The following is a 22953-nucleotide window of genomic DNA, read 5'->3' as shown; positions in this document are numbered from 1 at the left end:
GCTGCTGTAGTGTAGTAAATTGCTCTGCATAGGAATGTGCTACCACCGTGTACTGAGCATGCTCAGTTCATCAGTTGAAGCCACTGCCCTTATTAGCCCTAAGATTCTGCAGACTGCTTTTGATGGGTTAAAAATTGGCAAAGGGGGCGACTAGGAGCAGGGGGGTGGGTGGCCAGGGTCTGAGCAGAGGGTGGAAGTTTATTGGTCAGGGAGGTCAAGCAGCTGGAGGCAGCATTAGGAGAGGGGTTAAATGGCAAATTCAGAGATGGGGGGAGGAGGTGGAGTTAAGCCCAGGAGTGAGGTGCTGGCAGAGGGTGTCAGAGGGCAAAACTTGGCACAGACAGGGGCATAGGGGCTAGCAGTTACCCAAGTGGGACTGAGACACCAGGGCTTGGCAAAGTAGTTGGGAGGGGGCAAAAGAGGCTTTTTTATTTGATTAAAGTGGCTTTTTTTGGTACGGGCAGACGAACTGAGCATGCTCAGTACCATCTGCTGAAGCCGCTGCCCTTCACCCTGCCCGTATTAGCCGTAGCATTCTGCTGACCGCTATTTACAGGGGTGCAAATGGGGTGACTCGAGAACTCTGCATCAGGCAGCAGTTTTCCACAGTAGCCGTTTCTTACACACGAATATATCAGTAGCTCCTGCCAGTAGCACGTTCCTACACTGCACCGGCCGGGCCCCACCACGCGACCAGCCGCCTGCCCGTGCAACGCGCCCTGCCCAGCCCTACCAAGGACACCCGGGCGCAGTGACGTGGCTGCTTCGTGCCTAGGCCGGCGGCTCGGACGGTCAGGGGTCACGCGGCGAGTGAGGGCGGCGCGCGGGGCTGGGACTGGCCCATTCAAACGCACGGAACCCAGCCGGCCCCGCCCCGCCCCCGCCCCTCCCGCGCGGGGTGCGCGCGCAGGGAATGAGCGCGGCGGAGCCCCCCTCTGTGCATTGCTGCGTACGGAGGAGGTGTGTCCAGCTGCGGCCGCCGTACTACCGATGTGGTCCGTCACTGTCGTGGGGAGCGGTTCCACGTCAGCCACAGCGGAGCAGCGGGCAGAGCCGGGGCTGGAGGGGCCCTGCCGCGGGCAGCACGGGAGGCAGGTACAGCGCCTAGGGCGGCTGCGGAGCGTGGAGGGCGCGAACGCCTCTGCTGGGCCCGTGTCGCCGTGAGGGCCGCGGCCCCCGCCCCCTTCCGGAGCCAGCGGCCCCGGGTCCCTCGCGGCCAGCGGCCTCGGTCTGGGCTGAGCCGCAGCCTCGGGGGTGGGAGCGGATCCCCGGGGCGGGCAGCCGAGTCCGTCCGGTCCGGTCCCTGCTCTCGGCGGCCCGGGGGGTTACGGTCGCCGTGCAGCCGCCGAGTCAGCGGGTAGCGCGGCCCGGTGCCAGAGCGGGGAGCCGGGACCCCCGGGTCCTGTTCCCCGGTCTGCACCGATTTGTTTCGTGAGCTGTGGGGGCAGCCGCGGACCCATCGGGCCGGGTCGGTGCAGCGCTGGGGAGGCTCCCGGGGAGGTGATGCAGAGAGGTTTAAACTTGAGCCTCCCCCGACCCTGCGATTGGCTTTGCCCCTCTGGACCTGAGACCGCCTGCCCAAAACTCAGCGCAGGGTCGGGGCGTGAGGTTGCAGCTTTACTTTGTGATTTCTTTTCAGCTTTTCTAAAAATTCTCATTCTCTTTGGCCTGAAACTTTCTGTGTCAAAATTGTTTGTGGAAAGTTTTAGCAAAGATCCATTCAACTGATGTTTTTGTTTTCTTTCTGGGTTCTTAAACCTATGTTTTTTGTTATGGTTATTTAGCAATATTGTTAAATCTATGGAGTCAATATGAATACAAACAAAATTAAAAGTTATATCTGTCGATATTTATAATGGAGGTTATGAAATAAGCCTTTATTTCTATTTACTATTTAAGTGTCTCATTTTGCAGACATATATTTGAATAGCTTTGTGCTGGAGCATTCCCATTGAAATCAATGGCACATGCTTAAAATTGAGTCCATATGAGTTTGCAGGTTTGGGGCCATGGTCATTTTTTTTAATAGCCATTCATAAAGATTAGGAAAAATGTGAAATAAAAATGACTGAACTTGAAAACTTTGAACTAATTATGTGGCTAGTTCTCATCAAGGAATAGTCACTTGGAAAAATGGAAAGAGAATTGTAACTTTGCCTTGCATTCTTGATGTTTTTATCCTGTATCTTCAGAGCAGTGAGTTTTAAATAAGTGAAGTTGCTGAAAAACACAGTTATGCACCTCTATAGTTCTAATGATTTAGGGCAGGGGTTCCCAAACTTGGTTCGCAGCTAGTTCAGGGTAAGCCCCTGGCAGACCGCAACATGCTTTGTTTACCTGAGCATCTATAGGTACGGCAGCTCGCAGCTCCCAGTGTCTGTGGTTTGCCGTTCCCTGCCAGGGCATGAGCGCAGCGGAGCCCCCCTTTGTGGCCTGTGCCACTTCCCACAGCGGCCAGTGGGAGCTGTGTGTGGCTGTACCTGCGGACGCTCAGGTAAACAAAGCATCTTGCGGCCCACCAGGGGCTTCAGCTGAACAAGCCGCGAACCAAGTTTGGGAACCCCTGGTTTAGGGCAATGGTTCTCAACCAGGGTTGAATGTATCACTGGGGGTATGCAGAGGTCTTCCAGGGAGGGTTCATCAACTCATCATATGCCCACATATGCTCATCATATGCCCACAGCTCTCTGAGGCTTCTTAAACATTTTGATAACCTTGTTTATTTTACAATACAACACTAGTTTAGTTATATGATATATAGACTTATAGAGAGAGACCTTCTAAAAAACATTAAAATGTATTACCGGCATGCGAAACCTTAAATTAAAGTGAATAAATGAAGACTCGGCACACCACTTCTGAAAGGTTGCCGACCCCTGATCTAGATATTTGCCTAGTTTTACAACAGGCTACATAAAAAGCACTAACGAAATCTGTACATACTAAAATTGCATACAGACAATGACTTGTTTATACTGCTCTATATATTATACACCAAAATATAAGTACAATATTTATATTCCAATAGATTTATTTTATAATTACATGGTAAAAATGAAAAAGTGAGCAATTTTTTAGTAATAGTGTGCTGTGACAATTTTGTATTTTTATGTCTGATTTTGTGAGCAAGTGGTTTTTAAGTGAGGTGAAACTTGGGGTACACAAGACAAATCAGACTCCTGAAAGAGGTACAGTAGTCTGGAAAGGTTGAGAGTCCCTAGTTTAGGATATGTAATGTAGTGTTGTAGTTAACAGACTTGTGCAAAAGATAATTGCACAGCTCCATAGTGTGCAGCTTTGTTATCATTTTAAAAATAAAGGAGTTAAATGTAAAAATCTGTGTCCATGCAATGTTAACACTGAAAACCTAAAATATATAAAACCAAGAAATGCAACAATTATGATTCTTATAGCTCAACTCTTAAGAATTTTCAGCACTTATGAAATGTTGTATATTGGCAGTGTTTTACATACACCGATCAACAATACCTGATTATACCTTCTATGAAGCCTCACATGATTCTGAAGACATTTACAGGCTTGTAACTGGTGTGAGCAGAGCCATTGTAGACCATGTAGAAGTTGTAAGCCTGCATATTTTGTGGAGCTTATGATGACCATGAGCACCATGTTTCAAATTTCTCAAAATGAGTAAGTTCCAGCAGGTGAGCTCATTGGGGTGTACAGGGACAGTTGGCATTAATGTAGTCCAGGGGTAGGCAACCTATGGCACGGGTGCCGAAGGCAGCACGCAAGCTGATTTTCAGTGGCACTCACACTGCCTGGGTCCTGTCCACCAGTCCAGGGGGCTCTGCATTTTAATTTAATTTTAAATGAAGCTTCTTAAACATTTTAAAAGTCTTATTTACTTTACACACAACAATAGTTTAGTTATATATTATAGATTTCTAGAAAGAGACCTTCTAAAAACGTTAAAATGTATTACCGGCACACGAAACCTTAAATTAGAGTGAATAAATGAAGATTCGGCACACCACTTCTGAAAGGTTGCCGATCCCTGATGTAGTCCATTATCATAGTTCTGATGCAGCTTTAGCTTTTTAACAGACCTTCAGACTTAACACAGCATGGAACCTAGTGCTCCAAACAGGAACTACCAAAGAAGGCCCCCTCTCTTATTACTAAATGCATATGTAACAGTGGGAGCTCTGACAGTGCTGAGCAAACTTGATATCCCAGAAGTTCTGGAGGAATGCTCATATAGTAGGGTTTTTTAATGAGTAGTTGAATTTGATCAGTTTAAACAAGTTATAAATCTACCGTATCTACTCAATCATAAGCCGACTCCCCTCAAGATGGATAAGTAAAAAATGGAAATTTTTTATAACCCATTCATAAGCCGACCCTATAATTCAGGGGTCAGCAAACTTTGGCTTCCGGGCCATCAGGATAAGCGGCTGGTGGTCCGAGATGATTTGTTTACCTCAAGCATCTGCAGGCACAGAGGAAAACCTAAGTAAACAAAGTGTCCCGGCACACCGGCTGCTTACCCCGACGGGTCAGGTCAGCAACTGGTGGGGAAATTTTTTGGGGGGGAGAAGCTAGGAGTCAGGGGAGTAATCCCTGTGATCAACCCCCACATAACCTAACCCGGGACCCCCACACTCTCCCTATCCCATCCCTTCCCACCTTATTTGGGGAGGGCCAGGGGAGGATGTCTCTGACCTGGCTGGAGCTGCTCCGGCAGGTTGGGCAGCGCGGCCGCAGGCTGGGCCGGGCGGCATGGCGGCAGCATGCTCTGGGGCTTGGGACCAAGCAGTATGGCTGCAGCTTGTCAACCCTGGAGCTGCAGCTGCTTTGGAGGCTGAAGGTAGAGCAGTGTGGCCAGAAGAGGAGAGACTCTGGCCCTGCCTCTTCCCCTCTGTCTCTGCTGGCTGTGCTGCCTCTCTTGGCTCCCTCTGTTGGGGGGAGGGGCTGTGTCCCACCTCTCCCTCTCTATACCTGTTCGAAGCTGACCTCCATCTCTGGTGCTTCCCTTTTTTACTAAAAAAAATTTGGTTTATGAACGAGTATATACAGTATATCTTCATCCTTTTGTTTATATGTGATAGGGAAGACTTAGTCAAGGGCCGAAAAATCAGGCAGCCCTTGCCGTCACCCGCACAGATGTTCCTACAGCGTATCCTAAAGAGTTTCAACTTGTCACCAGGGTCAAGAAGGGATTCTTCCCCACCCCTCCACTCCATGTATTATGTAACAGGGGTTTTTTTTGTTTTTATTTTTTAATATTCTTAAGCATCAGGAGGTGGCCATGGCTGGAGACGGGATGTTGTGGGGTGTGGGTCGTCCAGGGTTCTGCATAACATCGAGCATTCTCTCAGGTGCTTGGCTGGCTGGTTTGTGCTCACATGCTCAGGACCTAACTGATCACCAGATGTGGGAGCAGGAGGGAATTTTCCCCCCAAGCCAGTTTGGCAGTGTCATGGAGATTTTTGCCTACCTCTGCAGCATATGGGTGCAGATCACTTGCTAGGACTATCTGGGTATATCTCAACCATTTCCCTGCCATTAGGACATAAGAATGGCCATACTGGGTCAGACCAGTGGTCCATCTAGCCCAGTAGTCTGTCTTCTGACAGTGGCCAATGCCAGATGCTTCAGAGGGAATGAACAGAACAGGTAATCATCAAGTGATTCATCCCGTCGCCCATTTCCAGCTTCTGGCAATCAGAGGCTAGGGACACTTTAGAGCATAGTTTTGTATCCCTGCCCATCCTGGCTAATAGCCATTGGTGGACCTATCCTCCATGAACTTACCTAGTTCTTTTTTGAACCCTGTTATAGTCTTGGCCTTCACAACATCCTCTGTCAAAGGTTGACTTCCCTTTTGTTTGTTTGTTAACCTACTGCCTATTAATTTCATTTGGTGACCCCTAGTTCTTGTGTTATGATGAGGAGTGAATAACACTAAGTTGAAAAGTCCCAATCTTATTTATCTTTCCTCATATAGAAGCTGTTCCACACTCCCAACAATTTTTGTTGCCCTTTTCTGTACCTTTTCCAATTCCAAAATATCTTTTTTGAGATGGAGTGACCAGATCTGCATTCAGTATTCAAGATGTGGATGTACCAGGATTTATATAGAGACAATATGATATTTTCTATCTTACTATATATACCTTTCTTAATGATTCCCAACATTCTGTTAGCTTTTTGGACTGCCGCTACATATTGAGTGGATGTTTTCAGAGAACTATCCACAAAGACTCCAAGATCTCTTTCTTGAGTGGTAACAGCTAATTTAGACCCCCATCATTTTATATGTATAGTTAGGATTATGTTTTCCAATGTGCATTACTTTACATTTATCAACATTGAATTTCATGTGCCATTTTGTTGTTGTCACCCAGTTTTGAGAGATCCCTTTGTAACTCTTCGCAGTCTGCTTTGAATTTAACTATCTTTAGCAGTTTTGTATCATCTGCAAATTTTGCCACTTCATTGTTTACCCATTTTTCCAGATCATTTATGAATATGTTGAATAGTACTGATCTGAGGACGGATCCCTGGGGGACTCCACTATTTACGTCTCTCCATTCTGAAAACTGACTATTTATTCCTACCGTTTGTTTCCTATCTTTAAATCAGTTATGGATCCATGAGAGGGCCTTCCCTCTTATCCCATGACAGCTTACTTTGCTTAAGAGCCTTTGGTGAGGGACTTTGTCAAAGGCTTCCTGAATATCTAAGTAAACTATATCCCCTGGATCACTCTTGTCCACATACTTGTTGACCACCTTAGAGAATCCTAATAGATTGGTGAGACATGATTTCCCTTTACAAAAACCATGTTGACTGTTTCCCAACAAATTGTGTTCATCTATGTGTCTGAAAATTCTGTTCTTTACTATAGTTTCAACCAATTTGCCTGGTACTCAAGTTAGGCTTACCAGCCTGTAATTGCCAGGATCACCTCAGGAGCCTTTTTAAAAAATTGGCGTCACATTAGCTATCCTCGAGTCATCTGGCACAGAAGCTGATTTGAATGATAAGTTACATATCACAGTTAGTAGTTCTGCAATTTTGAGTTTCTTAAGAACTCTTGGGTGAATACCACCTGGTCCTGGTGACTTATTCCTGTTTAATTAATCAGTTTGTTCCAAAACCACCTCTGATACCTCAATCTGGGACAGTTCCTGAGATTTGTCACCTAAAAAGAATGGCTCGGGTTTGGGAATCTCCCTCACCTACTCAGTCGTGAAGACCTGTGCAAAGAATTCATTACGTTTCTCGCAGTGGCCTTATTTTCCTTGAGTGCTCCTTGGTCCCTCCTATTTTCTGACTGTGGCACATAATATAGTCTAGTCTCCTGTGGACTGTAATTCTTTGATCTCATTTCAGTTGCTGGATTAGTGTGCGAGTGCTTGTTAGTATTGGTGGCCTGTAATATAGGAAGTCAGACTAAATGATCCTTCTGCCCTTAAACTCTGACTCGATCGCACCTGTTTTCACACATTTATAACTTCCTGATATATTATGCTTTGGGGCTCAAATGATCAAGTTTACTACTTTTTAGTGGCTAAAAATTTCATACTGTATAGCATGCTTAATAAATATTAAAATAGAGAGTCACAAAACTCCGTAGTAAAGGGTATATTTCAATTTCCATTTTGAGACCAATTCTGAACTACTTACATACAACTTCCAGAATAAAAAGCTACTTTCTGCATAAATTTATCATGGGTAATCTCTACCCAGAGAATTCTTAAATTTGAAATTAATTGAACAGATGGTTACAAAATATTGGAAAAGTGAGATTGTTTTCATTAAAAAAAAATCTCCTCCTAATTAAAACATTGCTATGTAAAGTTTCAAACTTTTTTTTATATATGAGTTCTTAATAAGAACTAGTGAAAATGACTTTTCTTACACCAAAAATGCTCAGTTATTACAGGCATTATGTAATAGGCCTTTCACAAAAATCAGAACACATAACAAACATTATAAGTTTTACTCTCCTAACTTAAGGGTATAGCTTCGCGACATAGTTAGCTTCTCTCAAGTTAGCTTAGCCCAAGTGAGAGCTTCCATATTGCAAAACAGTTCGTATTTGGAGGCTGTTCCTGAACTTCATCCCTCTGATGGTTAGAAACCTTCTAATTTCCAGCCTAGATTTGTTCATGGCCAGTTTATACAAATAGTCTTGTGCCAGCATTTTTCCTTTAGTTTACATAGCTCTTTACTCTCCCTGGTACTTACCCCTCTAATGTATTTATAGCGAGCAATCCTACACCTTTCAGACACCTTTTTGCTAGAGTAAACAAGCCAGGCTCTTCCAGTCTGTAAGACAGGCTCTTCATTCCATTGATCATAGACGTGTGGGACTGAAAGATACCTCAACAGATCATTTAGTCCAGTCCCCTGCACTCATGGCAGGAGTACATAATAACTAGACCATTCCTGACAGCTGTTTGTTTAACCTGTTCTTAAAAACCTCCAATGACAGAGATTCCATAACTGCCCTAAGCAATTTGTTCCAGTTTAAACTAAATTAACTTGTTTAAGTAGTTCTTCTTTACACTTGTTCCAGTTTAAATTAATCTTTAAAGGAAATTTTATAATCTTGGCTATAGTATTTGTTACTATTTTATTTACTATAATACTTTGCTCTTACAGCACTCTTCATTCATAGATCTGCCTTATACTCACTAAACCCTATCTGTCCCTATAAAACTTGTTCATTAGTATCTAAGTAGTACACGTTCATTAGATTTTTGCATATTACTTTTTATTTGAGGATTTTGCATACTTGTTTTAACATTTTAATACACAGTATTAATAAGAACATTTATAAAGTGAAAGGGGATCTTACTCTTTGGGGAGAGGTTTTGAATAATTTCCTTTAGAAGTCCTTTAAATCCAAATTTTTAGAGAAATATTTAATATTTTTGTAGAAATTGCAATAGCATACTTTTGTGCTGTTTGTTATGCAGTTATTAACACATTCCATTAATTTCATTTTGTTTTTTCTAGAGTGCCTGATATTTGTCGGAAGTAGTTCTTCTATTAAGAAAGTATTTATAACCAAGAACAATGACAGCCGCAGAGAATGTATGTTATACACTGATTAATGTTCCAATGGATTCAGAACCACCATCTGAAATCAGCTTAAAAAATGACCTAGGCAAGTAATATACTTTATGGCTAGCAAGCAATTCAGTTTTACTTGAATTAACTCTTGATTTTCTTTCTCATTATATGATAACCTTTAATGTAATACTTACTGTAAATATAAAACAATCTCTCTTAAACTAATTGCTTTTATAGTTATTTTAAAAAGTACACAACTGTAATATTATGTTTAAATAAACTTAATTTGATAATTGAAAAACTGAACCTTTATCCATAACATTACTATTCTAAGTCCAATAAAAAGGTAGTCAGGATACAGACCTGTACTTAAGCATGGGAGTTCAATGGGGCTACTCACTCACTTAAATACCTTGCTGAATTGAGGCCCTAGTTGGTTAATATAGGATCTAAAGCACCTATTAGAATATGCCTTACAATTTAAAAGCAAGAAATCTTGGGGCAAAGTTATCATTCTGTTTTATGACTTGAATACGTTTCAAGTATCCTAAGACCTTTTTGAGGATGGGAAATAGAGGTTACTTCATGGTAAAGCCTTCTTTTTGGCCCCTCAAATACAAATTCAAACCACTAAGTAAACTGTCTCTCATGCATAAAAAGGTAAAACTTAATACCTTTCTGTATTTTATGTATGTAGAAAGATAGCACTTCCTATTGAGGTCAGTGAGTCAAAGTAGTCCTACAATGCAGATTTCAAGGAGAGTTCCTGGTTGCAAGTTCTGTTCTACCACATCACATGTTGGAATATTTAAACCGTTCTGAAAGCAGAGAAAGGAAAGAGGAGAATACCTCCAAAAACCACTGGAAATAATTAACATTTCCAAAGCCAGTGGTACTCTAGCAACCATTTCCTCCCGATAATTCAAGAGTACCTACATTTTTGTGTGTTGGGTTGGAAGTCTGTCCATTGCAAAATAAATGTCTGATGGCCCTAGCAATCTCTTCTAATTAAATACTGATGTATACAGTAATCTGTGAATTTAGGTTCGCTGGATTAATGTTGGATTTTGAAACCTGAGGGAAAATTTCCTGTTTACAGTGTTTTGGTAGTAACTGTCCACTAATGACCTGTCATTCATATAGCTCTTATCTTTATTGTATCTGAGCAAGTCTCTCTTTTTGTGTCTGTTAACACTCTTTTTCTCTCTCTCTTTTCCTATTTATGTGTTTATGCTCAGGTAGATTTAATAAGGAATGCACTGACATACTGGAGTCTTGAAGTTTTTGCTGCTTTGTAGTTCAGTACATATTGCCAACACTATTGCATTCTTACTAACTCAGAGGTTACTCCTGAGGGCATTCTGCGCCAAAAAATTAAAATTTTTGCACACAATAGTTTAAAATTCTGCAAATTTTATTTGTTAAATGTGGAGGCTCCAGCATGACATTGAGGAGCACGCGCCACTGGCTCCACAGAGGTGGGAGATCACTGTGCAGCGCTTCCCTCCCTCCCCGCTCTTCCCCCCAGACATGGACTCAGCAATTAGGCTGCACCCAATCCTGACACAGCGCAAGGACCAGGCCTGCCCCAGAAGCACCCCAGGGCCCTGCCCCTCTGTGCCGGGCACACTAGGTGTGGACAGACAGGCTCAGAAAGGCAGTATCCAAGTGTGGAGGGGCTTATTGTGGAGGGATCCAGGTGTGGGTTGAGAGGGTTCTGTATGGGGCAGTTTGGGTGTGGGCGGCTCAGTGGGGGATCTAGATGCACAGGGTCTTGTTAGGGGGTTCTGTGTGCAATGATCATGAGACTCTGCGTGAAAGTGGGACTCCAGGTGAAAGTGGTTGGGCCTCGGTGGGGGTGTAGGGGGATAGAGCTCAGAAGGGGGGTCTGGGCGTGGGGATTTTAGTGGAGGGGGTCCAGATGCTGCGGAAGTGGGGCTCAGTGGGGTGGGATCCAGGTGCACCCGGTTGGGGCTCAGTGGCATGGGGGTCTGGGTGCTGGTGGCTTGTTGGGGTGGTCCAGGTGCAGGGGGAGTGGAGCTCATCGGGGGGTTTCTGAGTGCAGGATGTGTGGCTTGGCAGGAGGGTCTAGGTATGAGGAGGTCTGGATGCACAGGGGTTTGGGGGGATGGAGGAGCAGCTCCCCGTAGAGGGATCCCTCACCTTGCAGTTGAGGAGCAATGGGTGCAGGAAGTGGGGGCAGGGGAAGTTTGCAGAGCTTCCTGCAGCTGGGGGAGAAAACTGAGGGTGGGTCTGACCCAGCCCCAGATGCTTGCAGGCGAAGAGGAAGTCCTGTCCTCCCCAGCCCAGCCGCGACTAGCAGCTAAGCCTGGTCTTCCCCAGTCCTGCCCCCTGCCCTTGGCACCCAAAACATACTGCTGGGGAGGGTTGCATGACCGCTCTTGTGGCTTCCCTTTGCTTCCCCGTAAAGTCACTTTTCTGCGAGCGAGGAAAGTTGTCTGCAGGGGACATAAATTCTGTGCATACACAGTGGTGCAGAATTCCCCCAATGTAAGAGGTGCATATGCAAGAATGACTGCAACACCATAATGCATTGTGATTTCCTGGTGTGAATATGGTCTGTCAGTAATGAAATTCCCTTCATTAGAACTGTGTAGTGGAATTAACTGAGCTTCAGTGGAAGCTAAATTACAGCTGTATTTATTAAACCTCCCATGCTCTTTATTATTCTCTTAAATTTAGGAGTATGAATTCATTAGCGTACTCTCTAGCACAGTCGGGTTCTGGTCTGTGACTAGGGCTCCTACGTGCTACGGTAATAGAAAAAAATAATAATGTGGTGGTGTCCTGAAGGGCAAGGTTTATATTTGCTGGCATCAAGTATCAATATTTCTGTTAGATTGTTTTAACAAGCCTTGATTATTTAAGTAATTCTGGGGGCACCTGTTATTTGTCACTTTCTATAATTGCTGTGCTTACTTTTGAACTCCTGCTTCTCTCTACCAGAAAAAGGAGATGTAAAGTCTAAGACAGAGGCCTTGAAGAAAGTAATTATCATGATCCTGAATGGTGAAAAACTACCTGGACTTCTGATGACTATTATTCGTTTTGTACTGCCTCTTCAAGATCATACCATCAAGAAACTGCTGTTAGTCTTTTGGGAGATAGTTCCGAAGACCACTCCAGATGGCAAACTATTGCAAGAAATGATCCTTGTATGTGATGCTTATAGAAAGGTAAACATGTTTGTTATTTATTCTGTTTTTATGCCCTATCACCTTGTATCTGACCAATCTCTACATAAAGCATAACCAGGTAATATAATGTTGTGATCCAAATGAGTGGAGGCACTGCATTCCTTTCCTCAGTGACCTAACCATTCTGCCTGCATGGGTCAGAGCTGAGGAATTGCCATCTGGAAGATCTATTGCCAAGAAAATACAAATATTTTCAGTTATGCCTAAACAAAGATGTGCACTGTCTGCTTTCCAGCGGAAGTGGAACTGAGTGGTGAGGATCAACCCTGTTACCTTTTCTTGTGATATCTTCTCTGGGGATTAACAATGTTGATGCAATTGTTATGAGGGAGTATAAAAGGAAGAGGTTATCTTTGAAATAACTGTATCCTGTGCTATTTAGGCCTTTACAGATGGTAACCAGCACCTTCAGTTATATCTGGACATGAAATTGCAGCACACATGTCCATTTGTAATATGCACTTACCAGTTTCTCTTGCCTTCTAAAAGATGGCATATGTGTCTGGTCTAGCTGGAGCATTCAGGTAACCTTCAAGAGTAGCCCTGGATAGAGTTTGTTGTATTTGCGTAGTTAAGTGCTAACGGCATGGACTGTTGTGGCGTACTCTGCATTTGAGAGGAAAGGTTGTAATGTCTTGGCCAGTTGCAGATAAAAGTCAATGATTTTGGCCATTGCTAATATCTTTTGTCTTATGCACTGTTGTTGAAGCCATGTTGGTCCCAGGGTTTTAGAGAGACAGGGTGGATGAGGTAATATATTTTATTGGACCAACTTCTGTTGGTGAGAGAGCAAAGCTTTTGAGCTTACAGTGACCTGAAGAACTCTATGTAAGCTCAAAAGCTTCGCTCTCTCACCAACAGAAGTTGGTCCAATGAAAGATGTTACCTCACTCACCTTGTGTCTCTAATATCCTTTGTATTAATCAGATTTAGCCTGTGTGCTAGTTTTCGTCCACTTGCTGGAAGTTCCAGGAAATAGCTCTGTCCAGATAAATGAAAGAGGCATACACCTGAGCATCATCATAGTGATTTTACTATTTCCCTCTGTGGTTTCACAAACACTGAACAAAAGAGGCCTCAATTTTGCACCCCGTGGGATTCCATTGGTGAGAAACAATGAGAAAATACTGATTAGTATGATAGACAGTGGTCTTAGCACATTAGTTGCCCAACTGTTGTCAAAAATATTTTATAGACATTGCAAAAAAGAAGTTTTAAGAGGAATTAGAAAGAAGGCAAGGCTTTATGGGGGACTCCTTCCATACAAAGTGGGAGCATGAGAGAAAGCATGGAAGTACTTGTTCAGAAATTTAACAAGTGGGCAGTGAAGGCTGGCATCATTGGCAGAGCAGAAGTGGGATGCCATCTCAAGATCAGTGGCATAGGTCTAATAGAATCATCCTGTATTTCTGACCTTTATCCATCTTTTTGGGGAGATTGACTGCTGAGATTAATAGATTCTGTGCCATGTCCAGGTTTGAGACCTAGCTGAATATGGTCCAAAAAAGGAAGATATTGGGTGCTGCTAGTTTTTGGCATTTTTTTCCCCTATCCCTTAGAAATAGGGCAGAAATTGGCAAGTTTGTTTGAGCAGGGACCAGACCTTATAGTGTTTAAGGGTGGTCACAATTGCCTTCCCTCAAGGAGGCATTAATTATCTCTATCAGTAAAGAGCACAAACATTTTACACTAAGAGGGTCATAACTTCAGCTTGTTGAATGAGCATTTCTCTTCCAGTGCGTTTGAAACATACTGTTCTGAAACTGTTGGAAGAGACAGTACATTCATTCTTTTCTGCACTGATGCTACTTCTTTGGTGCCACTGAGACTGTCCTGAATCTGATTAACATTATCCTTGAAATATGGTGAGAAAACTTCACTATCAGAAACATTTGACTTTGAGATCTAGTTGATAGTCTGGAGTAATAAATGGCATTGCTAGACCATATGCTTTCCAATGAAATCTTCAAATTACGAAAATATGGATAGTCAGTTAATTTTCCTAGGTTTTTCTTAATTGCCATTTTCAATCAGAATAATGTAGTAATGTAATGAATCATTCAGCATGGCTGCCACTGGGTCTGAAACACTTTAGGAATTTGCTTGTTTTTGTTGATCAGGAAAAATAACTACTTTGGAATCCTACAAGTAGCAGTAAAAGCTTAAAAACTTGAGCCCAAGGAGTGTAGCAATGCCAAACAAGTGTCTGGGTGTTTTCCATTTATAACAAGTATATTCCTTTGCAAATTTGAAAGTCCCCTTCCTGTTTGCTTGGTGATGCATGCAGTGGTCTCAGTGATTCTCTCCAGGTGGCCAGGCCTGCTCCACGCACCAAGTGATCCCCCGCTTGGAGCAATGCCGAGCTGCTGGACCACGTCAGCATTTGGGGAGAGGAGACTGTGCAGTCCCAGCTGTGCTCCAGCCATAGGAATTATGATGCCTATGGACAGATTTCACAGTGCATAATAGAAAAGGGCCATGACTGGGACACACTGCAGTGTAGGGTAAAAGTGAAGGAGCTGTGGAACGACTACCACAAGGCATGGGAGGCAAACTGCCGCTCCGGTGCTGCACCTACGAGCTGCCGGTTCTACGAAGAGCTGGATGTGATACTTGGTGGCAACCCCACCTCCACTGCGAAGCCCTCTGTGGATACTTCTTTGGCTCACGTGCCAGTCGAGAGTGGACTGAGCCAGGAGGAGGAAATCTTGGATGAAGAGGGGGAGGGGGGACCCAGAGGCAGAGTATGCATGCAGTCAGCTCTTTTCTACCCCAGAGAAGCCTAGCCAGTCACAGCAGTCAGATCTTGGCGAAGCACAAACAGGAGAGGAGGCCTCTGATAAGTGGATCTGATTTTGGGAATTGCTCAAGCAATTTGTTGGGGGCAGGGAGGTTGCAGAAAGCAGGCTTGTCGCCCACCACATAGCTATTCTGAGCAGCAGAACAGGGTGTTGATAGACTCCGTCACTTCACGGGAATCTCCAGGAAAATCTCTTGGAGATACTGGGCAATCTGCTGCTGCATGTTCCTTGGCAGAGCTGCTTTGTTTCTTGCCCCATTAACAGTAACTTTCCCGTGCCACTGTGCCATCACAGGGGGAGGGGACAACATTGCAGCACAGAGACAAACCACCTAGAGGCCGGGGTGGAAGCTGCAGGCTTGGAGAAGACCTTCCCTTGATTCCCTGCTCACCCTCAGTAGCGAGATCTTCCATAATAATCACATCCTGTGGAAAGTGGGGGGACTGGAATGATTATCAAGCCTCCCCTATAGTGCTGGCTCTCCCCAAGAGCCACGTGCCCAGTGTACAGCAGGGTCCGGGAAGAGTGATTTTTCCCTGCCCCTGTGGCTACTCACCACTTTGGGGGTCTTGTGGCTCACGTGTGCTTGCCTGAGGACAGCCAGTTAGTGACAGGTGTGTGAGTACTGGCTGTGCTTTAAAGCACTGAATCAGTGTTATCTGTGTTGCAAACAATACTGCTTCTGCAAAATTTTGCATTTAAACTTCACAGAGATGATCTTGGGAGGCCAGCCTCCCTTATTGGCGGCAGAACAGCTGTGCAGAATTAGAAAGCGGCCACAAAGAATTAAGAAGGACTTTCTCCGTGAGGTTCTTCTTCGAGTGATTGCTCCTATGCATTCCATGTAGGTGTGTGCGCTGCGCGTGCACGGCTCTCCGGAACATTTTTACCCTAGCAACTCTGGCGGGCCGGCTGGGCGCCCCCTGGAGTGGCGCTGCTATGGCGCCGAATATATACCCCAGCTGGCCCGTCCGCTCCTCAGTTCCTTCTTTCCGCCCGTGACGGCCGTTGGAACAGTGGAGCGCAGCTTAGCTGACCTCCACTTCCCTAGCTACTCGTAGTTTTCTCTCGTTCTGTTTATAGTTGTAGTTAACTCTGTTTGTTTGTAGAATAGTATAGTGTATTTATTTTACAGGGGTTCAGGGTTTATCCCCTTCCCCTCACCCGGTGCCAGGTCCGATGCCCGGTCCACAGGGTTTTCTAATGCTCGGCCGGCCACAAGCCGCTGCCGACAAAAGATCTTCTCCTAAGTGCCTCGAGGGATCTTACCTCACAGATAAGTGGCGCATTTGTGAGGCCTTTAATCCGTGAACAAAGGGGAGCGGAGCTTTCGTTTTAAACAGCTCCTGAGGGAGGCAGCTCTTGCTCCTCCACTCTCGGCGCCGAGCGCTAGTTAGTTTTCAAGGCGCGCTCCCTCGGCACCGGATCGCCGGTACCGCCAAGGCCTCCTGGCACGACCGTCGCTGGCTCTGACGTACCCTCGGCATGGATCCCTCTCCTGGAGGATGAAAAGGCACAATATCCTTGCGAGCCGCCGCCTCTGCAGCTGAGCGCCATGCTCAGTCGGATCGTCCGGCACCGGTGTCTGCCGCGGCACCGATAATACCCGCACCATTTACTCCGGCCAGGCAAGAGCTGTCGAGTCCGGTGCTGGAAAGCTCCCCGGTACGGACCGTGGTCGAGCTCGCTAGGAAGCTGCGTCCGAGATGCCTGCTCCGCAGCCGAGCTTTATGTTCAGTGGGATAGCCCGGCACCGATGTCTGCCGCGGCACCGACAAGAACCGCACCATTAACTCTGGCCAGGCAAGAGCCGTCGAGTCCGGTGCCGGAAAGCTCCCCGGTACCGACCGTGGTCAAGCGCGCTCTGAAGCTGCGTCCGAGCCGCCTGCTCCGCAGCCGAGCGCTATGCTCCGTCGGATCGCCCGGCACCGATGTCTGCCGCGGCACCCACAATGTCCGTACCATTAACTCCGGCCAGGCAAGAGCCGTCGAGTCCGGTGCTGGAACACTCCCCGGTACGGACCGTGGTCGAGCTCGCTCTGAAGCTGCGTCCGAGCTGCCTGCTCCGCAGCCGAGCGCTATGCTCCGTCGGATTGCCCGGCACCGATGTCTGCCGCGGCACCGACAATATCCGCACCATTAACTCCGGCCAGGCAAGAGCCGTCGAGTCCGGTGCTGGAACACTCCCCGGTACCGACCGTGGTCAAGCGCGCTCTGAAGCTGCGTCCGAGCCGCCTGCTCCGCAGCCGAGCGCTATGCTCCGTCGGATCGCCCGGCACCGATGTCTGCCGCGGCACCGACAATGTCCGTACCATTAACTCCGGCCAGGCAAGAGCCGTCGAGTCCGGTGCTGGAACACTCCCCGGTACGGACCGTGGTCGAGCTCGCTCTGAAGCTGCGTCCGAGCCGCCTGCTCCACAGCCGAGCGCTATGCTCCGTCGGATTGCCCGGCACCGATGTCTGCCGCGGCACCGACAATATCCGCACCATTAACTCCGGCCAGGCAAGAGCCGTCGAGTCCGGTGCTGGAACACTCCCCGGTACGGACCGTGGTTGAGCTCGCTATGAAGCTGCATACGTGGTGCGAGCTATGGTCGAGCTCACTATTCCCTCCACGCTGCAGACAGTGTCCACGGCGAGGGAGCTGATTGCAACGACAGCATCTGCACTACCTCAACCCCCGGCACTGCCGATGCGGGTTACATAGTCAATGGGCAAGCCTGCCTTGATCAGACCACCCTACGTCGGCACCGCAGAGCGGCACCGTTCAGGATCGCGGTCCCGCAGATGTTCTTGGTCCCGCCACCGATCTAGGTCTCGACGCCGCTCGCAGTCTCGGCACCGTTCTCCATGTTGGTACCAGTAGTACTCGCGGCACCGGTCAGCATCCCGTTCGCCGGTCCGGGACACTCAGCACCGATTCAGCTCCTGGCACCGCCCCAGGCACCGGGACGCCCTTAGCCACTCCTGATCATCGAGCCTCGCACCCTCGGTCGACCGCCTGGCATAGCTTCGGTGGCAGGTCCCGTTCTCGGTACCGGTCTGTCTACCGGTACCGATCCCCGGTGCCGCATCGAGTGATGTCAGTTACAGACGGAGACTCTGCCAAGAGCTTTTCAGCTCCTCCAGGGCCATCCAGTCACGCATCAGTGTCGTCCCGTGCGGACACTTCATATGCGTAGCACTCTGTTTTCCGATGTGCCCTCCAGAGTCTTCCAGGTGACCTATCAGTGGTCATTCTGGACGCCTTGGGTGTACTACCACGCCAGAGGCATACCGGTGATCCCATCTCGCTCCGTTCCCTCGGAGCTCTGGGTGCCAGAGGTGACAATTAGTCGTCCCCGTCCGACCGGTACAGTGCAACCCCCGGTTCGGCACCGGGCTCCCAGATCCCACCGGATCAGGAGGTCGTCCAGGAGCTCGAGCCCACACAGGACCCGCTTGTCCCTGGCCTTTCTTCTTCCTCCTCCCCAGATGAGACGGGGGCAGGAACATACCCCTCCGGCCCTCCTCTAATCGAAAGGCGACCAGCCCCTAAATCCAAAGAGGCTGGGCGTGTGGTCTTACTGGGCCGTAAGATGTACCCGGAGGGGGCCCTGCAACTTCGTGTAGCGAACCAGCAAGCCCTGCTTAACCGCTACTGTGGGTGGCGGTGGGCAAATTTACAGAGTCGGTTCTTCGCAACTCACGTCAAGACTTCGATGCCCTCCTGCAGCAAAGGACGGAGCCGGAGAGAGCTTCCCTCCGGGCCTCGTTGGACGCAGCTGACTCCGCTGCCATGACTCTGGCCTCGGGTGTTGCCACGTGGCGCGTTTTATGGCTCCAGTTGTCGAGCCTTCCCTCGCAGCTGCGGCACGCTATACAAAACTTGCCCTTCAATGGCACAGGCCTGTTCTTTGAAAACACTGGCCCTAGGCTGCAGAACCTAAAGGGCAGCAGGGTCACTTTGCTCTCTCTCTCTCTCGGCATGCACACACCGGTGATTCAGTGCCGATGTTTCCGTCCCCAGCCTCCGCTCTTACCCTGCGCCTTGACAAAGTCAGGACTTGGCCAGCGGGCGTGGCTTACACGGTCGTGGCCATCAATCCGGCCACCAAAGGAGCCGAAATTAGGGTCCTTCTGACCACCAATGGGGCAAAAGCCTACCCATCCTCGACCCTCCTAGGGACCCCTCTCACGAGCGATTCCTCTGGCAAGAGGTGCGGACGCTCCTCTTCATCGGAGCTATACAGGAGGTACCTAAGGGCGAAACCTAATCCCCTAGGCGAAGGGAGGTCTCAGACCTATCCGAGGCCTGCAGGAACTCAACAAGTCACGATGCAGATGAGTTCCGCATGGTACCCAGGGCGACCGTCATCCCATCCTGGGATCCCGGAGACTGGTACGCCGCCCTCGATATGAAGGGCGCGTGTTTTCACGTCACCATTTCTCTTCCACACAGAAGGTACCCTCGGTTGGGGCCTACCATCGTTATTCCCAGTATACGGCCCTCCTGGTTGGCCTCTATACAGCCCAGGGGTATTCAAAGTGCATGGCTGTAGTCGCCGCCTGTCTTCGCCACCGTCGAATACACGTTCTCCGTATCTAGATGAGTGGCTCATTCGAAGAATCACCGGGCCCAAGTTACCAGTCATGTGGGCATCGACACGAACCTATTCCTGTGTCTTGGCCTAATGATCAATAGTAAAATCCACTCTGATTCCCACACAGGGAAGGGAATTCATTGGGGCCGTCCTGGACTCCAGACTCGCCAGAGCCTGCTTACCTCAGCCTTGGTTTCAGGCGAGAGTAGCAATTGTACAAGGTCTACGGACCTTCCCGCCAACTTGGGCTCGCACTTGCCTAGGTTTCCTGAGTCACATGGCTGTCTGCACGTTTGCGACCAAACATGCCAGGCTTCGCCTCCGTTCACTTCAATCGTGGCTCACCTGGGTGTGCGACCCGGGCAGAGATGGCATACTCGTGGTCGTCTCGTTTCCCCCGAGCAGCCTAGGCTCCCTCGACCTGGATGCTGTTTCATTCACCCCTCGGGGTCCCTCATGACAGACAGCCCATCTCTCGGCTGGGTGCGCACCTGGCGTAGTTTCGCACTCACGGCCTTCGGTCAGCGCAAGAGCTGGCCTTACACATCAATGTCCGAGAGCTGAGAGCAGTCTGCCTTGTGTACCGGGCGATTCAGCTGGCGGATCGTCTCAGCAGATCCTTCCTGTCTCACAAGTGGTAGTTTCCTCCGGTCTTTATCTATTCCGTTTTCCAGAACTGGGTCTTTCCCCGCATAGCCCTTCTCGCTCTCGCGAGATCGGAAAGAGAGAGAAATTCTCCTCGTTCCAAGGCCTCTCCCCAGGCTCGGTCTTGGAGGTTTTTCCTGAGGCCGTGGATCAGCCATCTGCCGTACGCTTTCCACTGTTCCCGCTGGTTCACAGGGTCCTGCTAAAACTCCGCAGGGACAGAGCGCCCCTGATCGTGATCGCTCCAGAGTAACCTGGACAGCACTGGCACACCATGTTGCTACACCTGTCGGTAGCACCCCTCTTGGCACAGACCCCATGGCGCGGGATCACGGCAACCTTTACCACCCGGTCTTGTAATCCCTGCACCTCACAGCAGGACTCCTGCGTGGCTAAACCGATCTGAGTTACGTTCTGCCTCGGTTCTACAGGATTCTCCTGGGTGGTAGGAAATCTTCCACTCGGTTAACGTATCTGGCAGAGTGGAAGCGTTTCTCCTGCTGCTCTGAAACGCACAATGTTTCTCCCGCCGAGGTCCCGATCCATTCCATCTGGTTCCTCAGGGCTTGGAGCGTTTATACCCCGCCCCCCCCAGTGGGGCCCCGCCATGAACCTGGCTCTTCAATCCAGTTCTAACCAGTTTTATGACTGCCCTATTCGAGCCAATGTCAACATGCTCATTGATATACCTGTCCTGCAAGACAGTTTTCCTGTAGCCTTTCCTGCGGCCAGACGAGTCTCCGAGCTTCAGACTCTCACTATAGGCCCAAGGTACACTATATTCCTCAAGGACAAGGGCAGTTATTACCTCGTCCGACCTGCCTCCCTAAGGAGGTGTCGGCCTTTTATATCTACCAGGATATCTTCCTTCCGGTCTTCTTTCTGAAGCCACTCTCTTTGCAAGGAGAGCAACGGTTGCCCTCCTTCGACATCCGTAGGGCGTCCGCAATCTATATCTAGCGGACAGCCCTCTCGTAACGCCCCCAAAACCTTCATCGTACCGGCATACCGGACGAAGGGCATACCTGTCTCCTCCTAGAGGATTTCATCTTCAATGACGTTGTGCATCCGCACCTCCTCTGTTTTGGCCCATGTTCCATAGAGCCACCTTGCTGCACATTCCGCCAGGGCTCACGCTTCTCAGCTGCCTTCCTGGCTCGCATACCCTTTAGGGGGATGTGTTGTGCACCTACCTGGTCCTCGGTCCACACCTTTGCCTCATTGGTCCAGAAGTCCAGAGCTGATGCAGCCTTTGGCTTAGCGGTTGCGTTCTGCAACATCTAACTCCGACCCCACTGCCTAGGTAAGGCTTGGGAATCACCTACATGGAATGCATAGGAGCAATCACTCGAAGAAGAAAAGACGGTTACTCACCGTAGTAACTGTTGTTCTTCGAGATGTGTTGCTCCTATCCATTCCAGACCCGCCCTCCTTCCCCACTGTCGGAGTAGCCGGCAAGAAGGAACTGAGGAGCGGACGGGCCGGCTGGGGTATACATTCGGCGCCATAGCGGCGCCACTCCAGGGGGCGCCCAGCCGGCCCGCCGGAGTTGCTAGGGTAAAAATGTTCCGGAGAGCCGTGCACGCGCAGCGCGCACACCTACATGGAATGGATAGGAGCAACACATCTCGAAGAACAACAGTTACTACGGTGAGTAACCGTCTTTTATGATGCACTCTGCCGCTGAGAAACAGGAATTGGAGTGGCGGGACAGCGAGAAGAGAGACTGAAAGGAGAATGCGGCACACTAGAACAGGGGTTCTTAAACTGGGGGTCGGGACCCCTCAGGGGGTCACGAGGTTATTACATGGGGGCTGTGAGCTGTCAACCTCCATCCCAAATCCTGATTTGCCTCCAGCATTTATAATGGTGTTAAATATATAAAAAAGTGTTAAAGGAGCAGGGAGCCCAGAGCTCTTTAAATCCCAGCCGCGGCCGGGAATCAGAGGGCTCTGGGCTGCCTGCAGCTGCGAGGAGCCCAGAGCCTTTTAAATCCCAGTCGCGGCCGGGAATCAGAGGGCTCTGGGCTGCCAGCAGCCACGGGGAGCCCAGAGCTTTTTAAATCCCAGCCACGGCCGGGAATCAGAGGGCTGTGGGCTGCCTGCAGCCACGGGGAGCCCAGAGCCCTTTAAATCTCAGCCGCGGCTGGGAGTCAGAGGGCTCTGGGCTGTCTGCAGCCGCGGGGAGCCCAGAGCCCTTTGAATCCCAGCCCCTGGCCGCTGATTGCCCCCTCCCCAGACCCCTGCCCCAACTGCCCCCCAGGACCCCCACCCCCTATCTAAGCACCACTGGTCCTTGTCTCCCGATTACCCCCTCCCGAGACCCCTGCCCCTAACTGCCCCTTGGGACCTCCTTTCTCCTTTTCCCCTCCTGAGACCCCACCCAGCTTCCCCCCAGGACCCCACCCTAACTGTCCCCTGATATACCTCCTGGACTCCCATGCCTATCCAATTGCTGCCTGTCCCCTGACTGCCCCTCCGAACCTCTGCCCCATCCAACCCCCCCTGCTCCCTGTCCCTTGACTGCCCCCCAGAATCCCCTACCCCTTCTCCCTCCCCCAAACCGCTTACTGTGCCACTCAGACCAGCGTGTCTGGCTTCGTGCAGCTCCAGACAGTTGCTGCCATGCTCCCCCATGGAGCCCACAGCCCTCTCC

At 48.8% G+C, this 22953-nt stretch overlaps 1 protein-coding gene across 3 annotated transcripts in view; it reads left to right on the top strand.

The window, feature by feature from the left end:
- Positions 1–923: 923 nt before the first annotated feature.
- COPB1 (COPI coat complex subunit beta 1) overlaps positions 924–22953 on the top strand; it is a 46746-nt gene continuing 24716 nt past the window's right edge. The window contains exons 1-4 of one of the 3 annotated variants that reach the window (XM_045016093.1): positions 924–1095; positions 3463–3651; positions 8995–9145; positions 12019–12248. In XM_045016093.1, coding sequence (XP_044872028.1) covers positions 9055–9145; positions 12019–12248 — 321 coding nt within the window. In that variant the 5' untranslated portion in view covers positions 924–1095; positions 3463–3651; positions 8995–9054. The remainder of the gene's footprint in view (positions 1096–3462; positions 3652–8994; positions 9146–12018; positions 12249–22953) is intronic. The other 2 variants (XM_045016092.1, XM_045016090.1) reach the window with 2 other exon arrangements.

Source organism: Mauremys mutica, chromosome 4 (assembly GCF_020497125.1).
Source record: "Mauremys mutica isolate MM-2020 ecotype Southern chromosome 4, ASM2049712v1, whole genome shotgun sequence".
NCBI lineage: Eukaryota > Metazoa > Chordata > Testudines > Geoemydidae > Mauremys > Mauremys mutica.
The sequence above is the reverse complement of the archived record's forward strand: the minus strand, read 5'-3'. Positions and strand labels throughout refer to the sequence as shown.